At 41.8% G+C, this 21,474-nt stretch overlaps 1 protein-coding gene across 2 annotated transcripts in view; it reads left to right on the top strand.

The window, feature by feature from the left end:
- The window catches only part of cntn3a.1 (contactin 3a, tandem duplicate 1), a 129,155-nt gene that overhangs the window by 48,367 nt on the left and 59,314 nt on the right, over positions 1 to 21,474 (top strand). For both annotated transcript variants that reach the window (XM_080764108.1, XM_080764109.1), the window contains exons 6-9: positions 11,112 to 11,315; positions 13,196 to 13,298; positions 13,918 to 14,102; positions 17,789 to 17,928. In XM_080764108.1, the coding sequence (XP_080620234.1) occupies positions 11,112 to 11,315; positions 13,196 to 13,298; positions 13,918 to 14,102; positions 17,789 to 17,928 (632 nt within the window). The remainder of the gene's footprint in view (positions 1 to 11,111; positions 11,316 to 13,195; positions 13,299 to 13,917; positions 14,103 to 17,788; positions 17,929 to 21,474) is intronic.

A 21,474-nucleotide genomic window follows, 5' to 3' on the forward strand; every position in this document is an offset into this window, starting at 1 on the left:
AAATGTCTATTTTGCTTCTGCTCCTAAAGAAATTGTCATCACGAAGCCTTTGAGAGTCACCTCACGTAATCATGTGAGTCAGATATACATAGCACATCGCTGTCTTCCTCCCACTCGTGACATGTTTCTCTTACAATTGCACCATTGTCTTTTGTTCTTGCATGGGAGATGAGACATCATATTTTTACATTTATTGGCAGATCTCTATTGTCTTTGTCTTCTGCCACGAATAATACCCATAATAGGGAAAATAACGTTTGCATTCTTTCAAATTTAGGATAAAGAATTAAGCATCTCTCTCTTTATAAACTTCAGGACATTTCCTTGGTGTTTGATGTTGCACTTTTCTTAAGAGCTAAAGCTGTTTTTCTTGTGACTGAAAATGTATTCCTCAACCATTTTTGGGGTGTGCAATGGATTGAATTATTGGGTGATTAGTATTATTATTATGTGATATCTCACGCTCAATGTATGTCTGTCTTCAGAGAGATGCAAAAAAAAGATCAATTCAAGAATTCATGTTCATCTCTACTTTGTTACCAAATTGCAGGCCATTTTATTTTGAGTCTCAGATCCCATTGTCATAATAGATCTCAGTGATCATTTGGGGCAGTGCTATTGGAACTGGAACTTAAAGAATTGCAGTGCACCAAGCACTCATCTGTCAGATCAATTCTGAAACAAAAGAAGAGAAGTATACCTTAGATTTTAGCTGGGAGCTGCTTGCGATTTAGCTTTCATCACGTAATGAAAGGGAAAACACTGACTGGCTAAACCTGTGTTTAGATTGCAGATTCGTCATTGCCTGCAAATTATACTATCCTAAAAGGAATACATGGGAAATAATCAAATCTTAAACGTTTTAGTTTTCATTTAGTTTTAGTCAACTAAATCTACAGTTGATTTAGTCGACTAAAACGTATTTTGGCGGGCCTTGATGCTGTCGTAATGGCTGATTTTACACTTGCTGAAAATAGCTGATCTACAAGCTCACAAAGCGTCGCGATGCGCTTTGCACTCTGGCTGTCTTGTCCACTGGTCCCTTCCTAACATTTTTGTCTAGTTTTTATTTGACGAAATTGTCAATATATTTAGTCTTAGTTTTAGTCATCATAGCATAGTTTTTATTCAGTTTCTATTTAGTTTTTGTCAAACGTGGTAATTAGAATTACACAGAAAGGAAGCCTGAATACGTGGAAGTAAAACAATGTGGCTGAAATAAATGCTTTAGCCTTGAAATACTTTATAGTGCAACAAGCCAACAGATACTACAAAAATATAAATAAATCATGTGAAACGATGTTAAAAGGCTAACAAATATGATTTCGCAATGTCTTGGCAATGTCCAACTTAAAATACACTGTTTGACTGCTGTCCTTCATTTAAACAGACAGGTTTCTTTCATGCCATTTTCCTCATATCAAAGCTATTACTACAGATGCAACCAGAGCCTATTTGTGTCGACCTCTAATGTACGGAATTGCTTTTATTTACCCAAACAGCCCATTCATCTCCATGTATTACAATGGATCATTGCTGTTCTCCGGAGACTCGATCTGCACAGGGCCTGTAATGATCCATTCTCTGGTCAGGTTTTCAGCAGCTGTCATCGTAGATTATGCCTATTGATGGGGATGCTGAGACGGCTCATATGTGCTAACGATGAATCATATCCCATTTTCTGGAACCTTTGCTCAAAGGCAGGTCTGACCATGTCTGCCATGGTAATGATGCATCTCATTCCACTTTCAGTCACACATTCTCACACGTTTGCAATAGACACTACAACAAACGCCAGCTACTGCTCAGACATTGTGCGTGCGCACGCACACACACACACACACACACACACACACACACACACACACACACACACACACACACACCAAATGTTTGTCTATTTTTGACAGAAGAGGGATGCTATAGTCTTTCATGTGTTACATCATATCGTTCAGGATATTAACTGAACACTGAGTTGATATACCATGCTGGCCTTTTGGTATCCATCCACTGCACTTCATGGAACAGTGTGAAAATAACAATCTGAGGTACACCAAGGAGCCAGCGCAAGAGAAATGTCAGTAAAATCTTAAAATCTATTCCAAAACCTGTAGCTAGTAGCCTCAGTGTGTGAAACAGGTAATATCATCCACTGATCCGGGTTTACAATAAAAAAACAACAGGATTCTGAGCGATGAGTTGCTGTGCTACGGCTTGTTGGGAAATAAGAACAGGGCATTAAAGGACAACACAACACAGATGTGATCTTAGAAATAAGTAGAAGAAGTGCACCTCGGGGCACAGCCTCCACCAGGATTGATATTTGGATCAAATCTGAAGGACTAATATAAAAAGGTGTTGCACATAAATGGGCCTCTTGGTGGCGCTCGAAGAGGCAGAATTGAAAAATGCAGGCCAGACGTTTTTCCTTGGGCTGTAGGGAGTGTGCAAACCAAGTTTTACACAGATCGGTGCAGTTATATGTAAAGACCCGATTCAGCCTAGTGGGACAGTTTCACCACAATCGGACACTGCGTTGATGATTTGCGGCATTTTGTACAAAACAGGCCACGCCTGAAAACTTTGGAAGGCAATCTGGATGGAATATGAGAAATTAAACAAACCCGTCGTGATCACATGACTATAGAGATCATGTGTAAAGATTTGTGAAATTTGGATTAAAGCTTACGTTTTACATATGTCAGCCTCCTGGTGGCACTATAAAGAGCAGATGTGAAAAATTCCAGCCAAAGGTTTTTCCTTGGTCTCTAGGGAGTGTGCATAAGGTTTGGAAAGTTGACTTATTATTAGACGATTTAGCCATGGTTCACATGGCGTCTGTCATGGCGGAACTTCAACCTGTTTTATGCACTTTTCCCATTTAGAACGTTAACGTTCATACATGTTCAGATTTCAAATATAAAGTGCTTGCCCCATTGCCACGGATGTTACATCCCTCCTCGGGTGGGTAAAAGTACCCGTATCTTCCGCATTGTTCAATAAAAAGAGTTTTAAACCGATCGGTGGCCATTTTAGCAGAGTTATAATGCACCAACCGATAGGGGCGCATATTTGAAAGCGCATGGCCGAAAACTGATTAAACATTGCTTTTTATTGAACAATACGGAAGATACCGGTACTTATTCCCGCCCTAGCAGAATTGTAACATCCATGGCCCTGGGGTGAGCACTTTATATTTGTAATCTGAATATTTGAACATCTGAACATTTGACTGTAAATGGAGAATGTGAAGTGCCTGGACTTCAGTCCAGGCCAGGGCTACCATGAGCTCATAGCGCGTTGCGAGTTTGTAGATTTTTGGTTTATGCTGGGGACCTGGGGTTCAAGTGGTTTATAGTCAGAGTATCCTTCTCTTTATACTTTATTGCATGCGTCAAGTTGCACAAGCATAACCACCACTGAAATCGGACATCAATCTCCCTCTCCCTCCATGTTACGAAACATTGTGTTACCACGGCGCAGTGTTTACTCGCCTGGTAGAGACACTATAGATATGATCAATTAAACTTAACGTAATATCAAAAACCAACAGCCATTAAGTCATCAATAATGTTTATAGAACACATTGTAGTGAATTTGGCACGGCGCCATCGTTTGGCGGTCGAAACGAATGGTGTCGGTAGCCTACTTGGAAATCACTAAAACATGATCTATAAACATCATTGATGAATTAATGGATTTTTTAAATGTATATTATGATATGTTTCAGTGATCATATCATCATCAAGTGTCTCTTACCATGCGAATATAGCAGGCCATTGTGTTGTCTTGGATCATGTCCATGCAGTCAAGGAAAACATTCCAATCTTGTTTCATTTTCTAAAGTAGCGTTCCTTGTCGAGTGGCAACAAGGATCTATGCCTGTGATCTGGCAAGCCATGACGCCTACTTTTAAATTAGTAGTATTTAAAGCATCTGCGTTTGAAAACCCAACACGCCACTGTTTATTCCGGTTGGGAGAACTCTGAACTCTCCCCCGGCTCCACCGCCCAGCTACAGTATATTGACGCCCCTGATGACAAAAGTCTGTGTGAATGTATGGCTAGAGAGACTGTACCAATTTGCGTGAAGTTTGGACAAAATCTGTAGTTAAAAAATGTATTTTGCAACTAGCGGCCTCCTGGTGGCGCTAAAACAGGCCAATGTGAAAAATTTGGGGCAGAGGTTCAGCTCTGGCATCCAGGGAGTGTGTGTGCAGAGTGTGGCTGCGATCAAGGCAACGGTGCCAGAGATTAGCTGTTCACAGACGGATGGATGAACGGACGGACGGAGTGCAAAACATACTCTCTCCCCATGCCTTCGGCCTTGTGGAGACAAGAAATATATAACTTTTAATTCATTTAATAATTCATAACTTTTATATTTTAACGTAATTTTATTGAAGGAATGTCACAGGAAAGATAAGCAGTCAGTATGAGAAACCCTTCAAGTTTTCAGAAAATTAAAACTTATTATTTATTTTATTTTATGTGAAAATTATTCAGAGTTTTACTTTCTTGGCCTACTGGCAGTGTGCACAAGAAATTTGGTGTTGATAGGCCCTGTAGTTCATGAGAATAACCGCGGACACAGACACAAATGCTCTTCTAGACGGCTCACCCCCTAGGTGCCATGCTGTAAAAATGCAATTAAAGACATGTTCTCTGACGCTTTCTGTCTTTCCACAAAGGACACAGAATCCCAAAAAACAAATACTCCACAACATTACATATTACTACTAGTGCAGTGCCTGTTCAAAATGTGCCTGTTCAGAACGAGCCAATAGCTTGGCCTCTGATATTGCTGCTTGCAGCGTTCTTGAGAATTGCTCACTCGATCGACTTCACACTCAACACTGCACTCCCTTGGGTCCTCAGCAAATATACAGACCAAGTCGATCGGATGAGCAGTTCTCGAGATATGTGATGGATAGATAGACGACATATGCTGTACATACAGAAATTCCTTGGATTTATAGATATACAACAACAACAAGAAGTGTTTATGAATTAAAACATACGCGTAAAGCTGGATTTTGATTTAAGCTAATTTACAGATTCAGCATAGCTGTGACCAGGCTGCAGTAAAAGCAGAATGCTCAAGAATGAAAGAAAAACGATCTTGAACAGCCTGTGCCCTGTACAGTAATGTATGCATTAGACCGTTGTGAGAAGGCTGTGAATATGGTGCTCAGACAAATTGCGACACACTCCACTATACTATGATGGTGTTTTTCCGCCCTTGTAAAGGTGAAAAAAATACCTGACTTACATTTGAATCGAGACTCACCTTGTGGGAATAGTGAGAAACATGGCATAATAAAATATGATAAGAGACGTGCATGGATTAAGAATAAACTGTGATGCAGCGTATGACATCACTCAGTCAACTACACAACACAACACAAGCACTACCTTACATAACATTACGCCTCGTCACCCCCTCTAAGGATGTCAATATCTAATACATAATGCAGGAGGCCATTATTTCATTTTAACGACGTCTCGCAGCCCTCAAGAAGGCAGCAGCAGGAAGTAGTTTGCTGTGGGGTAAAAATCGCTAACTTTCTAGAAGGATTCTTCATTATCAAGTATAGAGAAGTTACAAAATAAAGCAGGATAATGAAACAAAATGAAATTGTGCAGACAAGAAGAAACGCAACAGATAAGGTAAATGCATAAAAATACAAGTGGAAAAATTAACTGCTAACAATTTTGGCTTACGAACAATATAATAAAACTAAAACTATTAAAGCTAAAATAACGACAGCTGTGTGTGTGTGTGTGTGTGTGTGTGTGTGTGCTCGCAGATGACCGCAATGAGGTTGCAGATAACGGTATGATTTTTTTCTTTTTTTAAAGTCCATGAGGGAATCACAATGGTTTTCTTCCAGAGTGCTGTGCTGAATGTGCATTAGGTGCCTGTGTGTCATTCCTCACTCTGAGTGGGTCTATATGACTATGTTCAGAACAGAATCTAATGCACATGACCTCTTTTGACTAATGGAAGCAGGCCTTTTAGATTTACTCAAGGCTGAAATCACTTGTTCTCTCTCCCTGAAGCAAATGTGGCCCAGACAGAGGCCGCACTAGCTCGCTGGTAACTGCACACGTAGCTCGGAGGCCTATTCATTATTTTTGTAGAATTAACTTATATAACGCCACGCACTCTGTGTTGTTGTTGTTTCTCCGTGCCACACGTGTGTGTCGTGTCATCGTCAGCCTTACTATAAGCCGTGCAGGTGTTGTTCGATGTGATGCAAAAAGGACTGTTCTAGTTTCACTTTCAACACAGAGTTGATCTGCTGCTTGTAGTGAAGGCCCGCTGTGATTGGCCATGGCCCCACCATGGCCACATTTCTCTGTGTCCACAAAAATGTGTGCTCTACTGGCACAGAGGAATGTGGGCTCTACTGGCACAGAGGAATGTGGGCTCTACTGCCAGAGGAATGTGTGCTCTACTGCCAGAGGAATGTGGGCTCTACTGCCAGAGGAATGTGGGCTCTACTGCCACAGAGGAATGTGTGCTCTACTGGCACAGAGGAATGTGTGCTCTACTGCCACAGAGGAATGTGGGCTCTACTGCCACAGAGGAATGTGGGCTCTACTGCCAGAGGAATGTGTGCTCTACTGCCAGAGGAATGTGGGCTCTACTGCCAGAGGAATGTGGGCTCTACTGCCACAGAGGAATGTGTGCTCTACTGCCACAGAGGAATGTGGGCTCTACTGCCACAGAGGAATGTACGCTCTACTGCCACAGAGGAATGTACGCTCTACTGCCACAGAGGAATGTGTGCTCTACTGCCAGAGGAAAGTGTGCTCTACTGCCACAGAGGAATGTGGGCTCTACTGCCACAGAGGAATGTACGCTCTACTGCCAGAGGAATGTGTGCTCTACTGCCAGAGGAATGTGGGCTCTACTGCCAGAGGAATGTGTGCTCTACTGCCAGAGGAATGTGGGCTCTACTGCCACAGAGGAATGTGTGCTCAACTGCCACAGAGGAATGTGGGCTCTACTGCCAGAGGAATGTGGGCTCTACTGCCACAGGAATGTGGGCTCTACTGTCAGAGGAATGTGGGCTCAACTGCCACAGAGGAATGGGCTCTACTGCCACAGAGGAATGTGGGCGTGGAATTCTCTCAATTGACTATGAACACAGATAGGCCTACAAGGTAAGCCTGGTTAATGGCAATTATCTACAAAGAAAGAAACTGCATCAACGTTGCAGCCAGATTATATACTTTTCTCTGACACATACAGTGGTTCCCAAACATGCAGATGCAAACTGGTGTACCGTGTGACAATTAAGTCCAGGTGTTAAGTTCACTCCTTGAGATTTTGACTTACCCAATGGTGTACACAAAACGTTTGAAGACCACTGCATTACCCAATTGTATGAACTCACTTTTGGCTCAGTGTGTCCTTGGCCAGTTTGTCATGTTCTGTTTTTCCACTCTGCTCTCAAATCATTAGTGGGAAAATTGACGCTGCCTGTTCATTATGATGGCTAAGTGGAACCACAATGAAAACCTGCCAGTCACTGTCATTCCTGATTGCTTTATTCCATTACACCACGTCTGCAGAATGCTCTCGAGTCAAATCAACCAATCAAAGAACAGGCTAGGCCTTCCACTTCCTATTTCCTGCTTCCTGCTTTCGCACCATGAAACATTAACTAGTCAATTAGTAACCTCTTAGCTACTGTTGTTCCTGTGTGTCATGCCCCCCGCACCTTTGGAAGATATTGTTTCAAAAACAGACGTTAAATATTCATGGAGCTCGTCAGGAAGAGATTCGGGATGTATTATTTATGGGACATGAAGATAATGCAGATGGTGTTTCTTCTCCCTCTCTCTGCATGGGATGGATGGAGGCAAGAACTTTAGGTTGATACCAAGTCAGACGCCAGGATGGTTTATAGCTCCTAGCAGGGGTACTAATATATACATAGCTATACTAAGTATAGCATACTAAGTATAGCTATGCATTTTTATTCACATGCACTCCTCTGAGCCAGCCTGAGTCATTAATACAGTCATCAACATATCTGTCAGTCTGTCAGTAGACATATGGAATCAACAGTGAGCCAGCAGTCGTTTCTGCAAGATTCAATGCATATTAATAGAGCTCTTGTTATGGCTGGTATATATACAGGTCTGTTCTACATTTTGTTGGAAAACAGTATACTGTAAAGTGAGTGGGACAGGAAACCAATAAGGATGGAGGAATGCGATCATGCGAGTGCCTGATTGTGAAGGCTACATTTCAATTTAAAACATTTCATTTTAAAACCACGTGGCTAATCAAAACACACTCAAACCACTTACCCATGGACTTGGAAACAATGAGTACGCCTATCCAATAAAGTTTTTCAACATGCTCTTTCCCACTGTGATACTCAACCTCACTATCTGAGTCAAGATATAGATCCTCCTGGTCAAATATTACTCAAACAGAAACTACAAGTGACAGTTTCTCAGTCAAATTTGTATTAAAGTACTGAGGAGGCCAACTTGGTTTTAATTGTTACGCGGACGACACCCAGCTCTACATCTCCTCCAAACACTCTTCCACCTTCCCACCCTCCTCCCACTGTAACTGTTTACAGGAAATCAAATCCTGGTTTACCTCAAATTTCCTCAAACGTAACAGTGACAAAACCAAGGTAGTCCTCATTGGTTCCAAATCCACACACCAAGCAACCCAGTTTCACTCTCACCAAGACAACTCCTCGGTTTCCCCCTCCCCTCAGGTTAAGAGTCTGGGTGTCGTCCTCGACAGTACCCTATCATTCCACACCCACAACACCATCCGGTCCACCTACTTCCACCTCAGAAATATCAACCGCCTCCGACCCTCACTCATCGCCCATTGTGCCGCAATCCTGGTTCACTCTCTCGTCACCTCCCGCAATGGACTACTGTAATTCCATTATTTTTGGTCTCCCCCACAAACTCCAACTGCCCGTATCATCACCAGAACCCCTGTCATCAGTCACATCACCCCTGTTTTACACCAACTCCACTGGCTCACAATCAAATACCATATCGACTACAAGATCCTCGTCCATACATTCAAGGCCATCCACAACCTCGCCCCCCCATACCTGTCTGACCTTGTCCACGTCAACATTCACACCCGGTCTCTTAGGTCTGCCTCCTCCATCACTCTGAAAGTCCACCATGGGGTCAAGAGCCTTCAGACGCTCTGCCCCTCACCTCTGGAACTCCCTCTCCCCTGATATTAGAAACATGGACTCTATCACCTCAAAACCCACCTGTTTAGGCAGGCATATGGCTGACCTCTGTTAATTGTCTTCTGCTGCAAGCTGTACCTTAGTTATGATTTTGCTTTTAACTGTGTTTTGTATTAACTGTTTTTAACCTGTTGTATGGAGACCTTGAGTGCCCTGAAAGGCACCTTATAAATAAAATGTATTATTATTATTATTAGTTATTGTACTTGCCTGCCAATGCCAATCATCAGTGGAAAGTTACCATGCTTAAATTGAGCCATTGCATTATTAAAACTCTTATGTTTTATTACCCGATATGTCACTGATATAGGTTTCTGAACTGTCCCCAGCCCTCCGCTGAGACACAGAGTATACAGAACGGTGCATACTGTATAACAGTAATTAAAGAAAGACAATACAAGTACAGATACTCAAAAATGTGTACAGTACTAGAAATGTAGGCCTACTTTGTTACTGTCCACCGCTGGCAATACTGTAGGTCAGAGCCCACACACATGTGCTTTTACCTCCAAAGACCAGGTTGTGAAGAACACTGACTCAGTAGACGAGTGTATGGCTCCACGTCTCAATTATTCCCCATACTGTAGTGCAGAGTCATCGCTTAGACAACTTCTTACCCACGGCTAAGATTGCTTTTGGGACGGGGATGCAATACGGTCCAGAGCAATCTATCCTGTGTCAATGTGTCAAAACATCATCATTCCTTTTTATAATGCTGCAGATAGTTAGGCCAAATCCTCAGACTGCACTCCATTTGGCTGATGCAGTACTAGGAGTCTGTTTCCAGAAACTTGTTTTCGTGGATGATGAATAGTGTAGACTAGGTGGTACTGTACCCTACTGAATAGTGTGATGCTGTGAATACATTGGGCATTACACTAGTTTTTCATGCTACATCTGCAGTTTAGGGTTGATTTAAAGCCCTCCGCTACTGTGTGACAACCACAAACAGAGATGAACAGCACAATGTTGGTCCATATTTTTTATGTTCAACTGCTCTGCCTCTCTGCATATCCTTAATAAATTCCAATAATAACCCCCCAGGGAAAGAAGAAGAAGAAAAAAATAGACATGGGCAAAAAAGATGCAGAAACTAAACAATACCCAAAAACCTCCAAGGTTTCTGGGGTGAGACTGAACGCATCAAGCTTCATGACACCGTCATAAAATCCTCTGAGATTCACAGCCAGCTTTATCACTCCAATATAGTAAAGCTGCAGGACTTCAAGCATCTTAATGACATTAATTTCAGCCCAGCAGCTACCAGGATAAATTACTCTTCATTCATCAAGCATTTTTTCTTTTTTATATCGTTAGTGGTACATTGATTGGGGGGGGGGGGGGGTCATAATGTAGGGACATGATGTAGGTACGATGTGATTCAAGGTATATGATGTGATTCTCGGTGAGAGGGATGCCATCGACTATATGGGTCCTCCGACTTGGACCATCCACAAGATACACGAGATTTGATTACAAATATAAAAAAATATTATTGGTCCCTTTTTCACTTCCATTAGCTTCCGTTGCTAGCCTCCACAGGCCAGAAACAGCCTACATGATAATGCACAGTACACGTGCACACGCACAGGGTTATCAGTGTTTTTTCTGATCAAAATGGGACAAAGTACCATGTTTGGAACCTTATAAAACAATAATCTGTGCTTGCGTACCGAGTTGGTACACAGCCTAGAGTGAGGCTAGAGTGGACTGCAGGTATGGAGGGCTATCACTTCCGGGTCGGGCGGATGTGGCCCTGCTTTGCTTACGTCGTGCATTTCACTCCCCTCACGAGCCCGTCTATGGTAATGGCATGGAATCGGTTAATCTATCTATTTGTGCATTTTGTTCGCAGAACTCACCTTCACGTGGATCTTCAACACATACCCATCATTTGTGATTCAGGACACCCGTCGCTTCGTGTCTCAGAAGACCGGAAACCTGTACATCGCCATGGTGGAGCCGTCCGACGTGGGAAACTACACCTGTGTGGTCACCAACACCGTCACCAAGACCAGCGTCCAAGGGCCCCCGACTCCTCTGGTCCTGCGGATTGACGGTACGATTGTGAATACTCCCAATACTCCCCCCACAGTGGTGGACTGTAATCCACGTAACTCGACACACGCGCTCCACACCTCACAGGGAGTGCAGTGCCCGATGTCGGACACATAGGCTACATAACAAACTGGGTGGACCATGCATTTCCAACTTGCATGTCTATATATCTATAAATGCACCAAGTCTCTGTACGTACGCACGTGTGTACGTACGTAATCCACGTAACTCGAGAACAGTTTGCCGCACCGACTTCAAAATCGACTACACCAAATCAAAAGGCTCCATGCACGTGTGCTTCGCGTGCGCGTAACACAATCAAGAATGGCAATGTTTGCATTTGCGTGCCCAGCGCGTGCGTTCAGCTATTGGTGCTGCTCCCATAGTTATAAAGACCTATTCATTGTCCAGTCTTTGGTGAAGAGGTGACCACCAAAACGGTGCTTAGTAAAAACAGAGAGATGTGTTGTGAGCGGTAGCCACCGCGGCGTGTTGTAGTTTTTGGTGGTCACCTCTTCACCGGAAACTATGAATAGGCCTTCAGGCTGCTCCCGACGCTGTATCTGCTATTTTAGAGTCTCCTCCCACCGAGTGGTTTAAAAACTGTTGGACAACCGAAAACACGGTTTTGACAGAAGCAACAGCTGTACCTATTTTAAATAGTCTCTCGCACGGTCCCTGGAGCTCCAGTACATTTGTTAATCCGGGCCTGCAAACATCTTACAACAAAAAATAACATGATATAGATGCAAAGGGACAAAATTAATATGAATCCAAATCTAATCTCTAATTTTATGCATAAATTGACAAGTAAAGGAAATAAATTGCAGATTGCTGATGCAGAAAATTAATCTAAATCTATTGGTGCATGTGTATGCGAGTAATACAACTAGGATCCCTCTCTTTAACCATAAATTACATGATCTAAATGTGTGTTTGTCTTTGGTGTCCAGTGACGGGAAAATCAAAGCTGGCACATTCAAATGTCAGGATTTGAGCGGAAAGATAGCTGATCAAACAACATTAGCATTAGTGATGCGTTTGACCCTGTAAGCCGATACATGATTGTATCTGATGATTCAGAGTATTTTGGTAGACTTTGTGATAACAAATATAATGTTTGATTGATTGATTGAAGTATTTATTAACAGTTTGCAGTACATTTAAAGTACAACTCAATACAAAAACTGTTAACTGTGAGTGGACGACACTATAAAGCATTACACTTGTTTACAATATGGCCCACCATTTTCAATTCATCAAAACATTTAGAGACGTACGAATATACACTTGTATAATAGCCAAAAACAGGAAATCATATCATAGAAACATACAGTGAGGGGGAAAAGGGGTGGGTGTGGGATTCAGATTTTAGGGGGGCCAGTTTCGAATTGCAGCCGTCCATACTGTACAGTAGGTGCCCTTTGAGAGCAGTTTTGAAGGAGTCAAGGGATTTGCATGTCTTAATGACTGGGGCGTTTTGGTGGCATAGGAGCGAAATTAATTTAGTCCCTTGTTTGTGCCGAATCTGGGTTGCACATGGTTTGTTGAACTCCCTCTGGTGTTGTGGTGTGGACTTCGTTGACATTAAGGAAGTATTTAGACAGGTACATGAGTATCTTGGTGGTGTATCTAATGTTGTGGACCAGACCCATTGCAAGATGCTGTACTCTGTCGTCAACCCTAACCCATTCCAGCCTGTCAAAGTGGGCAGGGGTGAGGTGGGTTCGGGAGTGAGGCCAAGTAGTAGCCTGACCAGTTTGTTTACGCTTAAAATCCAATGATTTCCGCAATTAAGAACTTGAATTGTGTCAATCATTATTAATTGTGATATGACACGACTAATTACAAGCCTAAAGTAACTTTTAATTTAACTGCCAGGTGTGATGGGTGAATATGAGCCCAAGATTGAAGTGCAGCTCCCTGATGTTGTTCCTGTGGCGAAGGGCTCCACGGTCAAGCTGGAATGTTTTGCACTTGGAAAGTAAGTCCCTCCATGTATCGTTACCCCTGCACTCTTAACCACATTCATCTCAGGGACCCTTTTTGGTCAAAATCTGTCAACAATCTTCAAAATGTTTCCTTTTTTATTTTATTTTGTATTTATTTTTTCACAATCACACAATAAAAAAAAAACTTTCTCAAGGTTTTCCAAAAACTATATGTAATTGGCTGCCGACATCCTATTATAAAAATATGTTGTTCCAGGGACCCCCCAAGAAGCAAAGATTTTAGTTGAAAATATTCGCAGGATATATATTCAAATATTTGCGCCACATTTTCAAAGAATTTCAAAAATAGCGGAAAGATTGCAGCTCATATGAGCTTGTAGATCTGCTATTTTCCAATAGCTATAAAGTATAACATAATGCTTAAAACACCAGGCACTAATGAATGCTTTTCATTGAAACAAAAATAAATAAGAATTGACTGGCCAAAATCCCTGACCATCAAACTGGTAGAGAAATTGTTATTCATATTGTACCGTGCAGTGAATGTGCATTATGTTTGTTATTCATATTGTACCGTGCAGTGAATGTGCATTATGTTATTATTCATATTGTACCGTGCAGTGAATGTGCATTATGTTTGCATTTCTTCAGCCCTGTGCCAAGCATCAGCTGGAGGAGAGCAGACGGAGCTACGTTTGGCAGGAAGGTGGACATGAACAAAGCCAGTGGAGTCCTAGAGATCCCATACTTTCAACAAGAGGATGCAGGGCTGTATGAATGTGTGGCTGAAAACTCTAGAGGAAGGAATTCCGTGAAAGGAAAGCTGTCTTTCTACGGTGGGTGGGAGGAGACTTTCAATGTGTTTGTTCTCCTGTGTAGAGCACATCACATCATCTGCTGTATCTAGGGAGGAAAGGACCTGCCAGTCTTCTTGTTATCGTTCAGAAGGAAAACCACATCCTCCGCCCACTGCACTCATTTATTTCAGGAAATGAACCAAAAGACCTCACCGCTACCAGGCAGGCACACAGTGAAAACTTCACCTTACTTAGACTAGTTGGGGGGCCCCAAATGTCCCGTCCCGTCCCCCCACCCCCGACAGAAGTTATATTTGTTGTCATGCATTCTGTGGCTTTTATTTGGACCATATATAACAGCATCATACAGTGGAATGAGGTAGTGAATTAGGCCATTACCAATAGTTCATTCTTGACAAGCTCTTTATTGGGCCAGGGGCTAACCTGGGGCTGTACAATGTGAAGATTTATGCCCCCCTTCAGGGAGAGGTGATTTTCTTTACCCCCACCAAGACTGGACTTATGGCCCATTTACTGAAAAAGCTTTTAATGGCCACCCGATGAAGGATTTTTACGGTTTCTCTGCCCCATTATTTGAATGTTTATGCATTGATGATGGCAGTCTATTGGGCCCTGTAGGGATGTGCCTGATTGAAATAGTCAAATCCACATTTTTCTTTCCTCCCAGGGAGATTCTTTGATATGATAATAAAGCCTTTTTTCCCAGTACCTGTGGGTAGGATGAAACGCTGAAGATACCAGTAGGTAGGCTGATGATTAAACATGCTCCATTTTAACGAGAAGCGCCCGTCCACAGGGAAATACGGCACGCACAGGAATGGGACTTCATCACCTACAGGCCCCAAAACAAAACAAACGTGTGACATTTCTGGACAATTATACCTTATTAACTTTTCTTAAACTGCAACAAGCAATAACTATCACTGTCTTGTCACCCATGTGGCGTGGCCTCAGTGCCTTCTCTTCCCCGTTGTCATGGGGAGTCGTGTCTGTCCTTGTACGCCTTAAGTCTCGTCTTTTCTCGAAGCCCAGCAGGCTGGCTGGACGCCAGGTGATAAAAATCTGTAATCTAATTTTAAACTCCCATAGACGAGAGGTTGTGGGACATCCATCATCTCCATAGAGGAATAGGGGAATCGATTTAGGGATCCAGTGTTCGCAACATATAACCAATGCTGGCACAAGAACAATAAGGTGGGCCTTCTCTTTCAATTTCCCACTTAATTGCCCTTTCCCTAGTTCCAAAGTGATTTATGAAATTTGATCGTGGCGCAGCAGTGCTTGAATGCATTTGAATAGGCCCACAGAAGACCGGATTGACTTGGAAAAAGTAGCCACTTGTGTCTCCATAATCTTATCTTCGGCGGTCTCATTCTTAATATCTTTGGCTGGGTGTCATATTGTATCCGTTTTTCTGTGGTAATGTATTTTCAATTCAGTATTGTTTACTCACTTCCTAGTACATTAATCTAACCATTTGTCAGCTAAAAGGGAATACAGAGAATTATACACAGATTTGTTTTATAGGGGATGGAGAACTTGTCTTTCTCTTGAAAGGCTTTTAATTGAACTAGAGCACGGCTACAGTAGGTCTCCGTCAGGGCAGAATAGCTGCTCACAGACACAATGACGGGCACACTGAGAGACGGACAGGTTGAAAACATCTCTCAGGTTGAAAACATGGACAGGTTGAAAACCGAAAATTAACATTTTATGTACTGTGTGGTGCATATATACACACATATACACACGTGCATATATATACTGTAGCCGTCGGGAAGAAACCACCTAACTCCGAATGTTCATTTTTCAGGAAATGAAAAATATAAAAACTTCAGGAAATTAAGAAAACCTTATATTTTTAAATCAAAGAAATACTGCCTCATCAAAATTGGTGTTGTGACTTTATATATTGTCAATTACTTGCATGAGAGGGGGAGAGGTGGTGGAGTTATTTGCTTTAGCAGACAGTTTGAGGGTCAAATGAAGTTAAGAGGTTTTGTCCAAAGCATTTTTACTACTTTCCAGTGGTTCAAGGTTCAGGCATAAACTATATCATAGTTCCATAAATATGCATAACACAAACAAACTTACAATTAGGTGAAGAACCTCCAACCAGCACAACATGCTTTTCTGAAAGAACATGAAACTGACAACAAACAAGATGGCTCTCTTCTTCACTCACAGAACAGGAAAGCTAATGATATACTGCCCCTAGTGGACGGCAGACCCTTCAATAATGGGTGTTCAATAATAGGTGATTTATGCAACAAAATAATAAAACTCAAAATTGAGTTAGGTGGTTTCCTCCCGACAGCAACAATAGAGAGACGGAGAGAGCCTTCAGGAAGAGACAACAAAAATTATATAATTTCATAATGGTAATAAGTTAATAACATTTTCTACATTTTGGGATTCATGGTTCATTGCATCCAACCTAAACATGAAAGAATCCCTGTAAAGCCTAGCTATGGCTATTACATATTTTCTAATCACAGGCAAAGCCAGACCCTCTGAACCACCCAGGTCTCCTTGACCCTGGGCAGGGCGGACGGTAGTTATATTGTGTCTCCAAAAGGCCATAAATCTCAGGCCCTTGTCGCCAGAGATAAGGCGCTAGTCATTTATGTGACGCCAGGACCACCATCATAAATACACAGGCATTTTCTCTCTGGGTTTTTGGACTTTTTTTGAAAGACAAAAGGCCAGAACGTCCCTGCTATAAAATGTGCATCAAGAAATACTACCATTTGACACTAAATCGCCACCGGATGTATTTTATGCTCAAGTAAAACATGTTCCCATAAAATTTCTGTGTCAATATGAATTTATCTGATCCAATAACCTATCCGTCAGATATTAATTTTACTATAAATGGTTTCAAGAGATGGCTTATTGAATCAAGCTCATTTTAAGCTTTTAAGGCATTTGTGTGTATATTTTTTTATGCAGAGGTCAGGTTTCTGTTGGAAGCAGACTGAGGAATGTTCTTCGTTAATGAACCAATGGCCTGCTTGGGTGGATCATTGATTTATTTGCAATAACTGCAACCTATTGATAATTCTTACCACTGGCCCAAACATCGGTAAAATACTGAGTTGTTGATTAATGGATATAGTCATTCTGCTCCTTAATGTGTGGTCGAATCGTTTGGTCGTTTGGAAGAGGAATTGCTTAGAAAATCACGTTTTCTTCATCTTTTCTTTCTTCTTTTCTTCCCTTATTCATCTCCATCTGCCTAAAGTAACAAGCAATGGTAACTAGTTGGCTGGCAATACGTTTTTCTTATTTTTCTCCTCGATAACAGCAGGTGGTTTTATATAGGGCGGCTTACGAGGTACAAAGTCAGAGCATGTGCCAAGAACATCAAACAACAAAGCCTAGAAAGTAGAAAGCTAAGAGAACATGGATATGCTACAAAGTAACTAGGGTAACAAGTAAAGTATTGCATACAGCGCTGATGCAGTATAAGGATGCATGATACTTGCAAGGAGCAGGTTATTTTAATCTTCGTTTAACAAAATGGTTCGCTTATGGGGAGCGATCGTGCCTGGGAGACGACGCTCCCCATAAGCGAACCATTTCGCTCATTCGATTAAAGAACTGTAGTTATAGTAACCTTTACTTTACTGTAATGGCTGTCACAACAATAACTGTGTTTATAATGGTACCACTTTAAGTGACTGCAGCCTTTTACCCCACAGCTCCCCCACACCTGATTGAGAAGCCTCAGGATGCCCAGAAGCCCATTGACGACACCTTAGTGTGGGAGTGCAAGGCCAGTGCCAAGCCCAAGTCTTCTTACCGCTGGCTGAAGAATGGAGAGCCCCTGGACCCCATGGAGGTGGGAAATGCTTTGAGATAAATAATAATAACTAGACAATGTTCGGAATTCTGTCATTATAAGTGAGTGGGAGTGTAGTGTAGCCTACCGATTTGCGTGGTGTTTGGACAAAATGTGTAGGAGGGAAAAAAAGGTTTCAGCCAAGGTGAAATGGGTAGCGCATTTCTTCCTCTGCATTTCACGGCAATTGGACACTGCCTTCATTATTTGAGGCATTTTGTTCAAAGCGAACCACTCCTGCAAAATTGAGTTGCCAATCTTAGCCAATCAGGGTGGAATATGAAAAATCTGTCACATCTCTTGTCTTGATCACATGACTATAGAGATACTGCTGTGTGTATTGAGTTTGGACAAAATCTGTAGACTAATATAAAAAATATATATATTTGCAAAAATTGGCCAAAAAGGTGCCAGAGATTAGCTGTTCACAAACAGACGGACAAGGGGCAAAACATTATAGTCTCGGTCACACCTTCGGCCTGGTTGAGACAATAATAATCAAAATATTGACTCCTGTAGAGCCCTGTTGTAGGATGATCAATACTGACTACAGATGACATGCTTCCATATAAAATAAAATAGAATATAAGTGAATAAAATGGGGAAAGAAAACTGTTGAGAGGTGCATGTGATGCTGCTGGCTCACTTATATAATACACAATAGCTTAGTTTTGTTGCTTTTTGCTATTTTACAACAGCTCTGATATAGGCCACCTATCTAGACCAAAAATACAATATGCACAGTGCAGGTTAATGTGAAACACAATAACACATGCACCGGAGTCTGGTATGATACAGTACAATATTAATGTTAAGTCAGTGTAGGTGAGACTCAAAAAAAAAGAAGAAGAAAAAACACACAAACATTTCCATGATGAGTGGATACTACAGCTGAACGGCTGGCTGCGTCGTTATTGTTATAGGGGGATTTAAAAGGATTGAACGAAGAGCGTCTATAGCCTGATCTGATGAAGGCATGTCATGCTCAATCATGGATTGTTAGGCCTCTTCCGTTCCAATATAAAGAGCCCTGAGCTGGCTTTAGGCGATGTACTGTATGACTCTGGTCCTAGAGAGTAGCTGTGACTAAGGATTAAATCCAAGATACAGTAGACGAGTAGAGCTTAACCCATTTAGGACTGAGACCAGATTCTATGTCTTCCAAATCCTGATAGTTTTCTGAAAAACCTATGTTTCTATATCAGTGGTTCTCAAACTATTTCATGTGAAGGACTCCAAAGATTATATGCAATTGGCCGCCGACCCCCATCTGAAGATATGTTGTTCCAGAGACCCCCCAGAAGCAAAGATTTTAGTTAAAAACGTTCACTCTGAAAGAATATATAATTATTCAAAGATTTGCGCCACATTTTCAAGATTTTTCCAAAAATAGTAGATCTACTATCGCCATGAGCTTGTAGATCTGCTATTTCTCAATAGCTAAAGTATAAACATAATGCTTAAAACACCAAAAGCAAAAGGGGTTCCCGTTCTGAATGGTTTAAAGAACGACTTCACCCATTTTCAACCTATCCTCGTATAATTGGTCCTCACTATTGCTCAAGAAGTATAAAAACTACTCTGTCCGTCTGTGGACACTTCAGAAACCCGCCTACCAGTGACATCAACATTAGCCAGGTTTTCTTTTTCTCAGGCATCTTTTATTAACGTAGTATACATAACTAGTATAGCCAAGTATGACCTATTGTCCCCTGTAGCTGCTGCTGATTGGGGTCAGGTAACACACGCACGCACGCACGCATACACACAGAAGGAGGGATCATTACAACCCTCGCGCTAAAGTCAACAACTGTGCTTGACTCCTGGTTTTTATACATTTTAGATTATTTTTTAAATGTTCACCTAAAATGACATTCCAGAAATAGGAATGCCGGGTTTAATGTGGTTAAACTTTAGTCTATCTGAATAGGAAATTGTGTAAAGCCCACCACAGACAGCATTTGTTGCACAGATTGTGCAGATTATACAACACATCTTGATATGAGTTTAATGAGATGCCCAACTTCTCATAATGCCCCAAACCTCTCATAAAATGCTGTCAGTCTCAAAATGCTGTCCAATTGGCCTGACTGTGATCTATGTGAGCAGATGGTATCGTGAAAACCAAGAGGTTGTTCCCAGTCATCATACTGTATTGACACGCAGAAAACATATTACATAGCTGGAGTCTATACATTTGGCTACATGGCTACTTGAGTGGTCATCCAAAAAATCCTAAAAACCATCTGCGGTGGGCTTACGAAGTGGCTTGGATTCAATGTACAAACATGCTGATTTCCTGAACTTTTACTTGAGATGTAGTGTTTGAGATTTCTATTGCCCACAGGCAAGTGTAGCCAATTCAAAGTCCTATTTTCTTGCCAGAAGTATCTGAATTAGAACCACTAATTCTCGAAGCAAAATAAAACCAACAAACCGTGTGGATAACACTCGCATGAAAATGTGACAGAAGCTTTGCTGTGCTTAAATTAATTTAGAAATGTCCATGTCAAAAAATTCTGAGATGATGGAATGATGATGGAGGATGATGGTCATGGAAGGGGAACCTTCTGAAAGCTTCATGGGCAAAGATAATCAACTTCAAAATCTAAAAAAAATTGTCAAAATGACCTCTCAGTCAGACCAAAATTGGCATCTTGACGTTGTGCGTTTTAACAGTGGGATGACAACTGCGACTGTGGGCAATAGAAATCTCCTAGTGGGCGTTCCTACTCTCCTTACCCATGTCCTCCTATAGGTGGTATGGAGGGTAAACAAAGCAACACATGCATTTGATTGGCTATTGCCAATGTTGTCCAAAGATAAAATATTTTCATGTTTTCTGGCTCCGTTTCTCCTATCGCCGATAGTTGCCAGGTCCAATAGACAAATAACGCACTTCCGGAAAATACGCCAGGCTGTCGCCCGCTGTTAAAAGGGTCTGTCTGTCTGTCTGTCTGTCTGTCTGTCTGTCTGTGTGTGTGTGTGTGTAGGACTGGGAGTTGTTTTGCAAAAGAGCCAAAGCTATGACATTTTCTGCCAGCGATCATACAGGGGTTGTATTGGCAATCTAGCGCTCGATCTATCCTATCTGCAGCTCTCAAATTTACCATTAAGTCTCTTCTCTCTGGGGGGGGACGGTGGAAACACGTCTTATCATCCAAAATACATTTCACATCCATTCAATTTGCCTTGTTGTTGTGTTGTTATTCCACCGCTGGAGCGAGTGTGCTCTTAGCCCGAAGGAAATGGCTCTAGTGAATCATAGTCACTGATAGTGTCAGTGTTGGGATTGGGTAATGAGCCCTAAACTGGGCTTATGTTGCTGTTGTTGGTGTTGGACATGCCTTTAAACGGGGCAGGTTGTGTTGGTTTCCCCTAACTTGGATTGAGTGCTGAGATAATCCACAATAATCTGGGGCACTGTGATTAAGAATGGGAACGAAACGCAGACCCGAGCACAGAAGATAAACAAAAATGTGTCTCTCAAATGTGTGTTAATTGATTGACACAAAACAACTGTTGATACACTAATACTGGCTATAT

This window comes from Protomyctophum bolini (assembly GCF_963924005.1).
Source record: "Protomyctophum bolini genome assembly, chromosome: 5".
NCBI classification, from domain to species: Eukaryota; Metazoa; Chordata; class Actinopteri; order Myctophiformes; family Myctophidae; genus Protomyctophum; species Protomyctophum bolini.